At 44.2% G+C, this 14,308-nt stretch overlaps 2 protein-coding genes across 2 annotated transcripts; both read left to right on the top strand.

The window, feature by feature from the left end:
• The first annotated feature begins 729 nt into the window (after window positions 1-729).
• LOC119960616 (G-protein coupled receptor 183-B-like) lies at window positions 730-2,168 on the top strand. The gene has a single exon (XM_038788258.1). The coding sequence runs from the start codon at window positions 892-894 to the stop codon at window positions 1,879-1,881; it is 990 nt and encodes a 329-aa protein (XP_038644186.1). The 5' UTR covers window positions 730-891; the 3' UTR covers window positions 1,882-2,168.
• Window positions 2,169-10,100: 7,932 nt separating this feature from the next.
• LOC119960611 (kappa-type opioid receptor-like) lies at window positions 10,101-10,973 on the top strand. The gene has a single exon (XM_038788255.1). It carries the CDS (start codon window positions 10,101-10,103, stop codon window positions 10,971-10,973), a length of 873 nt encoding a protein of 290 aa, XP_038644183.1.
• The last annotated feature ends 3,335 nt before the right edge of the window (window positions 10,974-14,308 follow it).

The raw sequence follows: 14,308 nt of genomic DNA, 5'->3' as shown, positions 1-14,308 counted from the left end.
TTCCTTCACTAAAATGCATTGGTGAACCATATGGGTTTTACGTGTTCGGAAAAGGTTTCGTGGTCATCATTAGACCATTAATTTCAGAGTTTTATTGTCTACCGTGGTGGGACAGGAACCCACGTCTTCAGAGTATTAATCGTAATTACTAATCTAGTGACAACCCCATTATAGAGTCATAGATACGCACAGCGCAAAAAGGCCCTTCGGCCCATCGAGTCTGCACCAAAAGGAACTACCACTAATCTCAAACGATTCCCACTTCCCAGCAATTGTCTCATATCATTGAATGTGACGGTGATTCAAATGCTTTTTAAAGGTTGTGAGGTTTCAAGCCTCCACTACCTTCCAAGTCAGGACATGCCAGATGCTCACCATCCTGAGTGAATGGAGTGAAAGACGGTGTAAAAATATCTTCCGGAAGGGAAGTAAATGGGGTTAGTTGTGGCAGGGGCAGTGTGCACATGTCTGCCTGAAACAGAGAGGAGGGTAGATAAAGGTCCAAGCACAGACAGGGTCATTAAGACAACAATCAGTGGGTAGACATCTTCCAAAGAGTGAATTAAAGACTCTACTCAATGTCTTGATAGCACTCAATACATAATCTCTCTTGATATTATTTTGAGTACTGTAATAACTTTATTCATATCTACCAATTTACAGGATTCTGATACCTACATGCTGCCGCCACTGCACCTTTCATATCCGTTGGTATCCAGTGTTTTCTGAGAAGTCAATGACGAAGGCTGTGTCCATGAAATATCATTGATGTGCTGGAGGAAAACACATCCAACTCAACAAACGATAATCTTACGTGTGGTCTCAACTCTTATTGGACAGTGAATCTTTATTATTTTTTCCACTGCTTTTCATTATTCTACATAACATCAAATGGCAAGTTTTATGACATGGAATGTAACAGTCACCACAACCTGGTCAGAGCTTCACTCCCCCAGTCAAAGTAGAAATACAAGTTTCGTGCCCTCAATTAACAGTACCTCCCACGCATGGGATCAGACTAATATAACCGTATATATCTGCTTCTTTAGCTTAGTGCTTCTATTAGGTATCAGTGGGAACGCAATTGCACTGTGGCACATCATAAAATCAAAAAAACTCTCGTCAGCAACTGATGTGCTCCTGCTTGATTTGACCATCAGTAACCTTTCGGTCATTGTTGCTTCCACGCTTAACATTATGGCGTTCACCATACATGTTATCTCAGTACAGTTATTTAATAATTTTATTCTTCTCCTGTATACAATCAACCTTTATGCCAACCCACCATTCATGGCCTGCATTGCCGTTGACCAATACATAGCTGTCGTCCACCCCATCAGGTCTCAGGCCTGGAGAAAGCGCAAATATTATGTTGCGCTGTCCATTGCAACTTGGCTGGCAGTATTTACTCTGAGTCTAGTGGAGTTTTTTATAAAGAGAACGGTATCACCATATAGTGTCCCATGCACGGAAATGGTCAGAGTGTGGAGACTGTGGGAAATCCTCCTGTTTGTTTCTGAAGTGATAGTGTTTGCGATCCCTGTTCTAATCCTGTTGATCTGCTATTTCCTGACATCTAAGAAACTGCTAGAAATGGGGAAAGGGAAGGAATCAATGAGGTTGATGAAAAAAAAAGTGTTGATGACAATTGGGGGGATTTTGACTGTTCTCCTTTTCTGCTTTGCCCCTTATCATGTGCCTGAATTATATTTTAGAGCAAAGGTTCTGCTGGATCCATCCTCTCCAGTCACAGTATTTTACCGATGCAATGTTGAATTTTACACATGGGTTGTCACATCTTTCTCTGCCTTTCTTAATCCCTTGTTGTACATTTTCAGGTCCCAGAACTTTAACTGGAGACCACGCTGCTGCTTCGTGTAATTAACAATTTCAAAATTGCCCTGGTTCCCAAAAATAAAATAAATCATATGGATATTTTATCTTTAGCTGAATTCAATATTCATGTTTTTCCAACTAAGTTTGAAGACTATACAAGGAATACAGTGGGATCCCGAGTAACCTTTATTTGCCTCGATGTTTTATTCAAGGCAACATCACACAAAGGAAAACAACTGATTGTGCTGGGTACTCATTCCGATCCCGTGTCAGTAAATATCTCTACAGCTGATACATTCATGGGCTTGCTATCATTTTATTGATCTGTTGATAAGTTGGGATACATGGATGATAATGGCTTTTATATTTTAACAGTTGAGTTCATCCGCTCGGAAAAGGGTGACTGTCGACGTTACATTATGCTTGACATTACATTTCTCACGTTGCTCTCACACTGCTATTGACGATTATTCATCAATCTCTCTCCACTTCTCGCGTCCGCTACAGTCCCATAACATGTTAATAGAGGCACGGACATTCCAACTGCTCAGTTGGTTTCTATATAAAGTGAAATAAATTAATGGCAGGAAAACAACAACGGGAAAATGTGTACAAGTTTTAACTTCAATAAAAGAATGTAGTTTCAAGGGGACGTTGTGTCGCCTTATTGCAACGTGGAACTGTTTATTTAACGATCTGTCCATTGGAAAGCCAACTTTAGCACTTCCAATAAATATTGTGTCATTGCACCAAACCCATGGAATCTTACTTTTTAAAATAAAGTATTGTTGTTGATAAACAAAATGCTAGTGTGTTTGGCCTGCTGGCTTAGGATAAAAAACATTTTTAAAAATGTTTTATTGAAGCATATATAAAATTTTAACAGCTTTCAAGAGGGATAAACAACAATGCAAACAACAACCAAATCCAGCCAATGTGGCTTACATAAACAATTCACTAGTCCCCCTTTCCACTAACTGTTTCCAACCTCAACCAGCCCCTCCCCCCCCCATACCTCCCTCTTTCACCCCCCCCCCCCCCCCCCCACACCCCCAGCCCACCTTTCTGCTAACAGCTTGATTTTCCCCAAAGCAGTCGATAAATGGATGCCACCTCCAGGCGAACCCACGCACAGATCCTCTTCCTGTGAACTTGATCTTCTCAAGCCTGAAAATCTCAGCCATGTCACAACCCATACCCCCGATTTCGCGGGCTCCGAGTCCATGCCAACAAATCCGTCACCAGGCTGCCAGGGAGGCAAAGGCAGAAACATCAGCCTCTCTCTGACACACCAAACATCGCCACCTCTGGACTCGAAATCACCCTTAATGACATGACATTGGCAAATCCTCGCCAAAATCCCCATAGCCTCGGAAATGATTAGCGGGCCCACCTGCACACCGCCCATACATATCCTCCACCCGTTCAGCCTGCTCAGCCTGCCCACAGTCATATGCACCCTGTGCACCACCTTAAATTGTATCTGGCTAAGCCTGGCACACAACGAAGACGCGTTGACTCTACTCAGGGCATCCTCCCACAACCTCGCCTCGACTTCCCTGTCCAATTCTTCTTCCCACTTACGCTTCACCTCCCCTATCGGGGGTCCCTCCCGTTCTTTGAGCTTTTTATACATTTCCGAGACCTTCCCCTCCCCCACTCCTGTTTTCGATTCTACCTTGTGCTGTATTCCCTGGCGTGGCAGATGCAGAAAGGTCGAAACGACTTCCGCACAAAGTCCGTCACTGCAGAATGTGGAACCCATTTCCACCGGGCTGCTCAAACTCCTCATCCAAACCCTCCAAGCACGAAAAGCTGCCGTCAATAAACCACTAGATTCCAGCTCGCTGCAACCTCCGAAACCCCCATCCAGCCCCACCTGTGCAAACCAGTGGTTTCCACAAACTAGTGCCCATACCGACGCCCCCTCCACTCCCATAGGCTTCCGCCACAGTCCCCACACACTCAAGGCCACCACTACCACCGAGCCTGTGGAGTACCGAGCCAACGAAAACGGCAGAGGTGCCATTACCAGTGCCTCTAAACTTGTTCTCCTACATGAAGCCGCTGCCACCCGCTCCCACACAGACCCCTCCCCCAATACCCAGACACTGACTATTGCTATGTTCGCCGTCCAGGAGTAAACTTCGGTAGGGCCAGACACCCCTCATCTCGGCCCCGCTCCAGCAGCATCTTCTTTACACGCGGGGTTTTACCCGTCCACACAAACCGGATGATCACCGCATTCACGCTATGAAAGAACATTTTGATGACAAAAATAGGCAGGGTCTGAAATACAAACAGAAACCTCGGGAGAACTGTCATCTTTCCGCCTGCACCCTCCCCAATAGTGACAGATGGAGCATATCCCACTTTCTGAAGTTCCACTTCATGTGCTTCACCAACCGAGCCAAATTCAGTTTATGTAGCTGCTTTCATTCCGGCGTTACCTGGATTCCCAAATATCGAAAACTCCCTCCCACTTCCTTGAACGGCATCCTCCCCAATCTCCTCTCTTGTCCCCTTGCTTGAACTATAAAGACCCCGAAAACTGGCCGAATTCCCCGTGGATCCCCATAATCTCACCAATCCCCCCCCCCCCCTCAAAGCGGAATCCCTGCAGAACACCACTAGTCACAGCCCTCCAATCAGAAAAGCACCCTTCCATTGCTACTCTCTGCCTTCTTTGACCTAGCCAGTTCTGTATCCATCTTGGCAGCTCACCCCTGATCCCGTGTGACTTCACCTTTTGTACCTGTCTGCCAGAGGGACCTCGTCAAAGGTCTTACTGAAGTCCATATAGACTACATCCACTGACCTATCTCCATCAATCATCTTTGTGACCTCCTCGAAAAACTCTGTCAAGTTAGTGAGACACGACCTCCCTTTCACAAAACCGTTCTACCTCTCGCTAATACGTCCATTTGCTTCCAAATGGGAGTCGATCCTGTTTCGAAGAATTCTTTCCAATAATTTCCCTACCACTGAGGTAAGGCTCACTGCCCTGTAGTTTCACTGCATAATCCTTGCTACCCTTCTTAAACAAAGGAACAACATTGGCTATGCTCCAGTCCTCCGGAACATCACCTCAAGACAGTGAGGATCCAAGAATTTCTGTCAAGGCCTCAGCAATTTCCTCTCTAGCCTCCTTCAGTATTCTGGGGTAGATCCCATCAGGTCCTGGGAACTTATCTACCTTAACATTTTTCAAGACGCCCAACACCTCGTCTTTTTGGATCTCAATGTGACCCAGGCCATCTACACACCCTCCTCCAGACTCAACATCCACCAATTGCTTATCTTCGATGAATACTGAAGCAAAGCATGCATTTATAACCTCGCCCATTTCCTCTGGCTCCACACATAGATTCCCTCGCCTGTCCTTCAGTGGCCCAACCCTTTCCCTGTCTACCCTCTTGCTTTTTATGTACGTGTAAAAAGCCTTGGGATTTTCCTTAACCCTATTTATCAATGACTTTTTGTGACCCCTTTTAGCTCTCCTGACTCCTTGCTTAAGTTCCTTCCTACTTTTTTTATATTCCACACAGTCGTCGTCTGTTCCCAGCCTTCTATGCCTGACAAATGCCTCCTTTTAATTTTGACTAGGCCTATAGTATCTCTCGTTATCCAAGGTTCCCGAAATTTGCCGTATTTATCCTTCCTCCACGCAATGACATGCCGGTACTGATGTCGTTTCAACTGACATTTGAAAGCCTCCCACGTGTCAGATGTTGATATACCTTCAAACATCCGCCTCCAATCTAGGTTCTTCAGTTCCTGCCGAATATTTTTATAACTAGCCTTCCCCCAATTTAGCACATTCACCCTAGGAACACTCTTATTTTTGTCCACCAGCACTTTAAAACTTACTAAATTGCGGTCGCTGTTCCCGAAATGCTCCCCTACTGAAACTTCTACCACCTGGCAGGACTCACTCCCCAATACCAGGTCCAGTATAGCCCCTTCCCTAGTTGGACCATCGACATATAGTTTTCAGAAGCCCTCCTGGATGCTCCTTACAACTCTGCCCCGTCCAAGCCCCTAGCACTAAGTAAGTCCCAGTCAATATTGGGGAACTTAAAGTCTCCCATCACAACAACACTGTTGCTTTGCTCCTTTCCAAAATCTGTCGACCTATCTCCTCCTCTATCTCCTGCTGGCTGTTGGGTGGCCTGTAGTAACCCCCCAACATTGTGACGGCACCCTTCTTATTCCTGATCTCTCCCCATTTAGCCACGCTGCCTTCTGAGGTGTCCTCCCGCGCTCCAGCTGTGATATTCTCGCTAACCAGTAGCGCAACTCCGCCACCCCTTTTACATCCCCCTCTATCCTGCCTGAAATATCTAAATGCTGGAACATTTAGCTGCCAATCCCGCCCTTCCACTAACCAGGTCTCTGTAATGTCAACAATATCATCGTTCCAAGTACTAATCCAAGCTCTAAGTTAATTTGCCTTACATGTTATACTTCTTGCATTAAAACATATGCAATTCAGAAAATAGGAACTTAAAAGTGCATATCGATAAGTTAGGGGAGTGGGCCAAAATGTGCCAGATGGTGTATAACGTGGATACTTGTGAAGCCATCCATTTTTCTCGTGGAAACGGGAAGGTAACTTATTATCTAACTTGGGAGAGACCAAGGTCCGCTTCAGAGTGATCTGGGTGTCCTCGCACATCAGTCACAGAATGCTAGCATGCAGGTGCAGCAGAAAATGAAGAAAGCGATTGCAATGATCATATAATAGTTTCCCTGCAGTGCAGAAAGTGGCCGTTTGGCCCAGAGAGTCTTCAACGGTCCTTGGAAAGAGCACACTACTTAAGCCGAGGTCTCCACCCTATCCCAGTAACTCAGTAATCCCACCAAACTATTTTGAATATTAAGGGGCAATTTGTCATGGTCAATCCATCTAACCTGCACATCATTGGACTTTGGGAGCAAACCGGAGGAAACCCAAGCACACACGGGGAGAAAGTGCAGTCACGCAAGGCCGGAATTGAACCCCGGTCCCTGGAGCTGTGAGGCAGCAGTGCTAACGACTGTGTCACCGTGCTGATGAAATAGAGTAAAAAGACAAGGAAGTGTCGCAACTGTGCAACGCATTGTTGAGATCGTACCGCGAGTTCTGGGTTCGGTTTCGGTCCGCTTATTGGAGGGAAGATGCCGGTGCATTGGAAGCAGTTCAGACGAGGTTCAGAGATGAGAGGGCTGTCTTATGCAGAAAGGTTGAGCAGTTTAGACCTATACTCTCCAGCGTTTAGAAGAATGCGGGGATATCAAATTGAGGTATATAAGATGATAAAATAAATGGATAAAGTAGACGTGCAACGGATGCGTCCTCGAGTTCGATAGATTATAGTCTCCGGATAAGGGGAAACTAATTGAAAACTTCTCTGGGATGAGATTTGAAGTGCTTTCTGCCGGGACCGATAAGTTACCTGCATAACAGTCCCGGGTAATGGCCTGTTCTACAATTTATGTGCCTTTTCTTAACATCAAAAACAACTCATTATCGGGGCTGAAATTGCCAATATCTTCATTCCCGAGACGGAGCCGTCATGTGCGCGGCAGCTGACGTCATGGCCTCCAAGGGAAGTCACAGTCACACTTTGAACTCCGATGATGAAATCCCAAGTGGCAGAAAATTCATTCATATGAAACAAAGTATTGCTGTTCACCGAGAGTTTCGCTAGGATCTTAAGTTCTCCTCAACCGCCTCGCAGCAAAGGGAATAATTTTGAAATGTAGTGGCTATAGTCATGTAGGATACGTTTTTTAAATTGACAGCGAGGCAGGAAAGTATAATTCTCTGCCGGAAGGTATGGTCCCAGATATCGATCCTATTACTGCTGCTCAATTAATTAGCCTAAATTTCCCGGGTTTGGCTAGTCACATTGTTGCTAAATAATGTGGACTATATTGGCCAACATCCAGTTTACAGAAACTATCGTAGAGTCCACTAAGGTGTTTAAAATGCTGACTCGGTTCCCACAGCACGTGTCCCGTCTCCCTTAGGATCCTTGAGTGAATACATGATCCACCCATTCAAAAATTCTTTGATGTATCTGAAACAAAATGTTTGGATGGAGAAATGGGATGTTGGCTGCAACAAAAAGAATCGAGATAGGGCTTAGACTATTGAATGACCTTGAGTAGAAATAGATCTCTGTTGACAGTTCGTGTTGAGAACATGGAAATGCCACCAGATATGGAAATTCTACTGTGTAGTTAAATCCAATCTACTGCACGCAGAGACTGACAATTGGGGTCCAGAACAATGTAATGGTATCGAGGGAGCATGAGGCAGGAACTCCGTGTGCACTTACAGCTAATCTATTACAGCGTTTGACTGGGGAGAAACGTCTCTCATAAAATTCTGGGGGCTCGGTGTGAGAAATGTGGATGTTTCACTAAGAGCGAGCATATATAAAAGTTTCCGCGCGTGAAACCATCAATTTAACAATTGTAGAGAGGACATAATCCTATTCCGGAATTGGTGTGGGGTTCTGGGATAACCTCTACATCTGTCCCTCTGGCACAAGACGTTCCCCAGGCGAGAATGGAGCATATATCCCAATCGAATGGGGCTGTGTTTAACCCTGCAAAGTCAATAATTAATCGAATCCGAAATATGTCCATTCGGTCAGAAAACTGCATCTTGTATGGGTCTGAACTTAACGCCAATTGCTCGAGTGAGTGGGTAATAAAACACTACTCTCGCCAAGAATGGAATTTTATCCAGGTAGGCATTCCGAATCAAACTGATAAGCAGAGTGTGAGAACCATGAGTTGGCAATTATGTGGACGAGCACAGTAATGACACCAAATGCAAATCGGGAACTATAAAAAGCCGCCAGACCTCACAGCGGTTTGTACTTGTTGGAAGTTGCATGAAGGACTGTCTGAGATATCTCATTTTCCGCTTGCTCTGGAACATAACCCATTCTCAACAACAGTAACGCAGTCCTTTCTGAGTCTACATCGATATTCATTGATTCTGGATCAGTTTACAGGTAATGGTACAATTATTTCAGTCCAAAACACAGAAAGCAAATTACACTTTCAGCAGTTGAGTGGGCCAAGCCGGATTAGCTGCAGTAAATTTCAGAAATGACGGATAAGGGACGAGAATGGGTCAGTATATATCTGGAATGCTGGAATAAAGAACGGGGTTTGGAGCTTATGGTGTGGGAATCAGAAAATAGTCCATGAGGATGAAGGATCAGGAGCGGAAATAAGAGATTAGAGAGCAAGGGTGGAGGGTTAGAGAGTAGGGTTAGGAGAACAATGAAACGGGTGAGGGAGCAGAAGGTGTTGACGAAGCAATGGAGAGGGAGGGACGTGTGAGACGAGACGCGAGCTGTGCTTGTAACTTATTGCAGGAGGACGACTGCAAGAGGCCGGATGCTGCAAGAATATATCCGGCCGAATGGAACGACAAATACGATGGTGCACATATCTCCCTCTGAGAAAAATGGCTGATAGACACCAGGGAGAACAACAATATTCTCCCTGTACACAATAAGTAGAGACTAACGCAGAGATTCCAGCCAGGGTGCAAGTTTGTGCTAGCGGGAGGTGGACTGAGATACACAGTTAGTGTACAGGGCAGCACAGGAGCATATTGGTAGCGCTGCTGCTTCAGAGCCAGGGGCCGAGGTTTGAGTTCTGGCCTTGGGCTACTTTCTGTGTGAAGTTTGTACTTTCTCCCAATGTCTGCGTGTATTTCCTCCGGGTACTACGCCCCCCCCCCCCCCCACAGTTCAAAGGTGTGGTGAGTGCGATTAAGAGACAAGTCTGCGTCCATATACCTAGGTCTATAACTTCTAAAATGTAATTACTTTCAGGCAATTAATACATTTAATCATATCTGTTTGTTGCAGAATTCAATCTCCAACTTATTCAATTCAGCCTATTCAACTTCACCGATTCGGTATCCTGGCATCATAGAGATTCCTCACGTACATTTGTATCCCACCCATTTCAGGGGAGAACTACAGGCAGTCTGAACCACTGAGATAGCATTAAGGTGCTGAACTGCGTCATTCAACGTTGAATAATTGATAGGATATTTCCCAACTGATATTCGACAATCTATCTGCTCATTTTCCTCGCATTACTCATCGGCTGTTTTTAAAAATATTATCTGATCAAAACATCAAATGGCTACGTTTATGACCTGGAATGCAACAGGCAGCCGTCCTTGGACGGAAGTCACCGCAGCTAGCCATACTGGAAATGCAAGTCTCGGGCACTTCGAAGCCATGGAACGGATTGAAACGCTCGTCCTCCCTTGTCTTCTCGGCTTCACTGTCGTGTTGGGCGTGGCTGGGAACTCAATTTCATTGTGGTACATCACAAGACGAAAGAAAGTTTCATCAGCAACTGCTGTTCTCCTGCTTGATTTAACCATCACCAACGTCTTGGTGATCCTGGCTTCTATATTTTATCTCATTCATTTGATCCAACAAATTAAGTTCACGAAGCGTCTCCTTGAAGCCCATCTGCTCATCGGTACAGTCAACATTTTTGGCAACCCACCATTCATGGCCTGCATTGCTATTGATCAGTATATCGCGGTTGTCCATCCAATCAGGTGTCATAACTGGCGAAGACCCCGATACTACGTCGCCCTGTCCATTGTAATATGGTTGTTAGTGTTAAGCTTGAGTGTGGCTGCCTTTCACTTCAAAAGAAACATCGTAGATGAAAGCATCTCATGTAAGGATAAGATATTAATGAGGAAGCCTTTGCAAATCTTCATGCTAGTTTGTGAAATGGTATCATTTGTCATTCCAATTCTGGTCCTGGTGATCTGCTATGCTCTGACTGTAAAGAAGCTGAGAGAAGTAGGAGCTGGAAAGGAATCAATGAAGCTGATGAAGACGCAAGTGCTAAGGACCATTTCAGGAATTCTGGCTGTTCTACTTTTCTGCTTTGCCCCTTTTCACATCCCACAACTGTATTTTTCGAGTGAGGGTCTGATAGGTCCATTCAATAGAATATCAGTTTTTTATATGTGTCATGTTATGATTTACACCTGGGCCCTCACTTCATTATCTGCTTTCCTTAATCCCATGCTGTACATTTTCAGGTCCCAGAACTTTCAATGGAGAGCACATTGCTGCGCCGTGTAACACACGGATGCTACTATGGTCAGGATATTGACAGCGTCTGAGTTAGAGATAAATATCACTTTTGCCTTGTTCACAATGTACGCGGAGAGAATTTTCTGAAGTAAAGTGCAAACAGAATCATATTCTTTCTTCCAACGGAGGAGATGACATGCCAATGAAAACCAACTAAACTTGAATGCAATCTCTCCAAACGTAGCCATGCGGATACATTGATATATTATACGTGTATTGTAAATGCTGTTGGTCCTATATTCGCTGTCTGTTAATTTGTTAATTCTTCTGTCTATGTATGTATTTGTGTCTGCCGATGTCTTTCAATGCGTATATTTCAGACATTTTTCATCTTTCCATGCATCATTAAGTTTTCAATTATCACTGTATCTCATCACCATTCCATCGTGTCTGCGTGCCTCGGTCTCTCCAGATACGTATCTGTCATTCTATTTATTTTTAACTCTCTACCTGTATGTCTCAATATACCGCTAGATATATCAATATCTGTCTCCATCGTGCTTTCTATTTATTTCCCCGGTCAGACATATCTCCTGATCACGGAAACCCTCGACACGAAAGAGGCTGTGTTATTTACCTAAGTGGTCTGTCTCTGCCAATGCCTCTATCTTTGTCACCCTTAGTACAAACGCCATGAAAACTATGACCATGGGAAAACTTGTTGCATCTTCGCACCAAATCACACTAAATAACAGCTCACTTCAATTGATTCTCTAATTATGCTGCCTGGAGTTCACGGCTGCAGTCCTTTGATGCACAGCTCGAGGTCAGCATAGGGAAATACACTGCCATCTTTGACAGACTCACGAAATGTACGTCTGATAGGACCAAACTAACCCTTGAGAATAAACTGATTATTACAAAATCTTTGTCCTCCGCACCTTTATTTATGGCTGCAACGTGTGGGGTATTTACAGCTATCCGCTAAAGAAGCTCAATTGTGTATATATTCGTTGTCTTTGATGCATTATCGGTGAGGGAGTGGCCGGATAGAAACGCAGGTGCAACCGTGTTCTTAAAGGCGGAGTTCGCATGTGCGCTGGCACTAAACAAAGAGAGGAATCTCTGTGGATCAGGCAAACCCTCAGGCTAGAAGATGGTCGCATTACCAGGACCTTCTGAATCCGGAGGTGGCCGGAGCCAGGCGAGCAGCTGAGTGCCAAATATTCTGCTTCAAGTAGGTTAGCAAGCCTGATGTGAAGGACCTGCACACAGACCATCACACCTGGACGTAAATAGTTGGCGAAAGGAGGAAATGGCGCCACCTCCTTTGAGCTGAAGTGCTCTACCAAGGGCAAGAGCGATTGTATCTTGGCAACAGTCGCCAATACCAAAGACAACACCCTGAAACGTCATATGCTTGCTTCACGTGCGGTATTGAGGCAAGTCCCGCCTCTCAAGTATTGTCCTCCATAACCATCAGCCAACATTAATCAAGAGAATAGACATTGTACAAATGTATTGTGAGCTGCGTGTCGATCGTAATTTCTAGTAGGTCGTGTGATGGAACCCACCTCTCCTTCGACATCCCAATCTGTATCTATCGCTTTGTAACGTTATATATTCACGTAGTTATATCTAACTCTTCACGTTGTCTGTCTTCTTTGGCTCTGTGGCGATATGAATTGCTTCACTGATCGTCGTCTCTCATGATGCTTTATCACTGCATCTTCAAATCATTCAATATGGTTATCTGTCTCTTCAACTGCAACTTTATCTTTTCCGTAGCTATCATCATCATACCCATCCGACAATACGGTCAATATCCTCTGGAACCTTTCCAATGCTAATGATGATGACTTTTCTGACTAAAACATCAGGGATTCAAGTGTAGTTCCATCAATAGCATGATAAATACGACAGCTCAGTAAAGCGAACGGCACAGAATGGAATAAACTGCACAAGTATTTTCGCTACAATACTCTTTACAACTCTTAGCTCTATAAGTGGTTTTAATTAGCCACATTGGCATGCATGCATATTCACTCTATTGCTGCCAGTCTTCTCTACTCATACCAGACCAATACGTATTCTCATTTTAGGTACTCCTTAAAAGCTAAAACCTCTAACTTTGAGCAAGCCTTTGATGCTCTTCCTTAGTAACTCCTTCAGTGCTTCGCTTCATATATTTTTTATCCTCCTGTGAAGGACTGGGTTTTATTCATTCCATTCAAGGAGATATATAGATACACGTTGCTGTTATAGATATTAATAATTCCATTTTGCATTTGATATTCACTAGGAAATTGATCAAAATCCAAGAGATAATAATGGACGATCAGAATAAATGTAATTCAAGAAGGTTATAAATTCTTGCATTCAGGATCTGCGGTTGCTGTGGCAATAGCGGAAATTGGGTGAGGAAGAAAGACAGTGGAGTTTATCAGCCAGTATTCCCAGGATACTTTCCAGTTTCGTTACATAGACCAGGAATACACGAGAAACGTAACTGTGGAGATTTTACTGCTACAATTAACTCGTTTTAGCACGCTACTTATCACCATCACTGACATTTGACATAACAAACCAAGATGGAGCGTGGTCATTAGCTAGAGTAGGGTCTGAAGGCTGGGAACTTTCAGGGGTGGCACACAAGAATAATCCTTTCTCCATGTTAAATGCCTGCAAACTTACATAGTCAATAGAAGCAGGGGTCGGCCATTCGGACCATCGAGGTTCATAACGATTATGGCTAATAAAGAAATTCAAACTGTTGATTTTACCTTCTCCCATATCCCTTGATCGTTTATCCCAAGCGCTGTATCTAGGAATTTCCTGTTTCACTAGGAAATTGACCAAAATCCAAGAGATAATAATGGACGATCAGAATAAATGTAATTCAAGAAGGTCATAAATTGTTGCATTCAGGATAAGCGTTTGCTGTGGCAATAGCGGAAATTGGGTGAGGAAGAAAGACAGTGGAGTTTATCAGCCAGGACTCCCAGGATTCTTAAAATCACAGCGTTTTGGCCTCAACTACTTTCTGTGAGTAAATTCCACAGATTCACCAATCCTCAGTGAATAAATTTATCCTCACCTCAGTCCTAAGAGGTTTACCCCTTATCCTTAAAATATCACTCCTAGGTCTGGACTCCCCCAAGATCGGGAACATTCTTTCTGAACCTACCCTGCCTAATACTGCTGGAATTTTAGCAGTTTCTATGTGATCCGCTCTCATTCTTCTAAACTCCAGCGACTATAATCCTAACCGATTTATTCTCTCCAAATAATGACAGTCACGCCACCCCAGGAATTAGCCTAATAATCCTTGAGTGCACTCCCTCCATAGTAAGAACATCGTTTATCAGATAGGACACCAAAGC

This window comes from Scyliorhinus canicula, unplaced genomic scaffold (assembly GCF_902713615.1).
Source record: "Scyliorhinus canicula unplaced genomic scaffold, sScyCan1.1, whole genome shotgun sequence".
Taxonomy (NCBI): domain Eukaryota; kingdom Metazoa; phylum Chordata; class Chondrichthyes; order Carcharhiniformes; family Scyliorhinidae; genus Scyliorhinus; species Scyliorhinus canicula.
The sequence above is the reverse complement of the archived record's forward strand: the minus strand, read 5'-3'. Positions and strand labels throughout refer to the sequence as shown.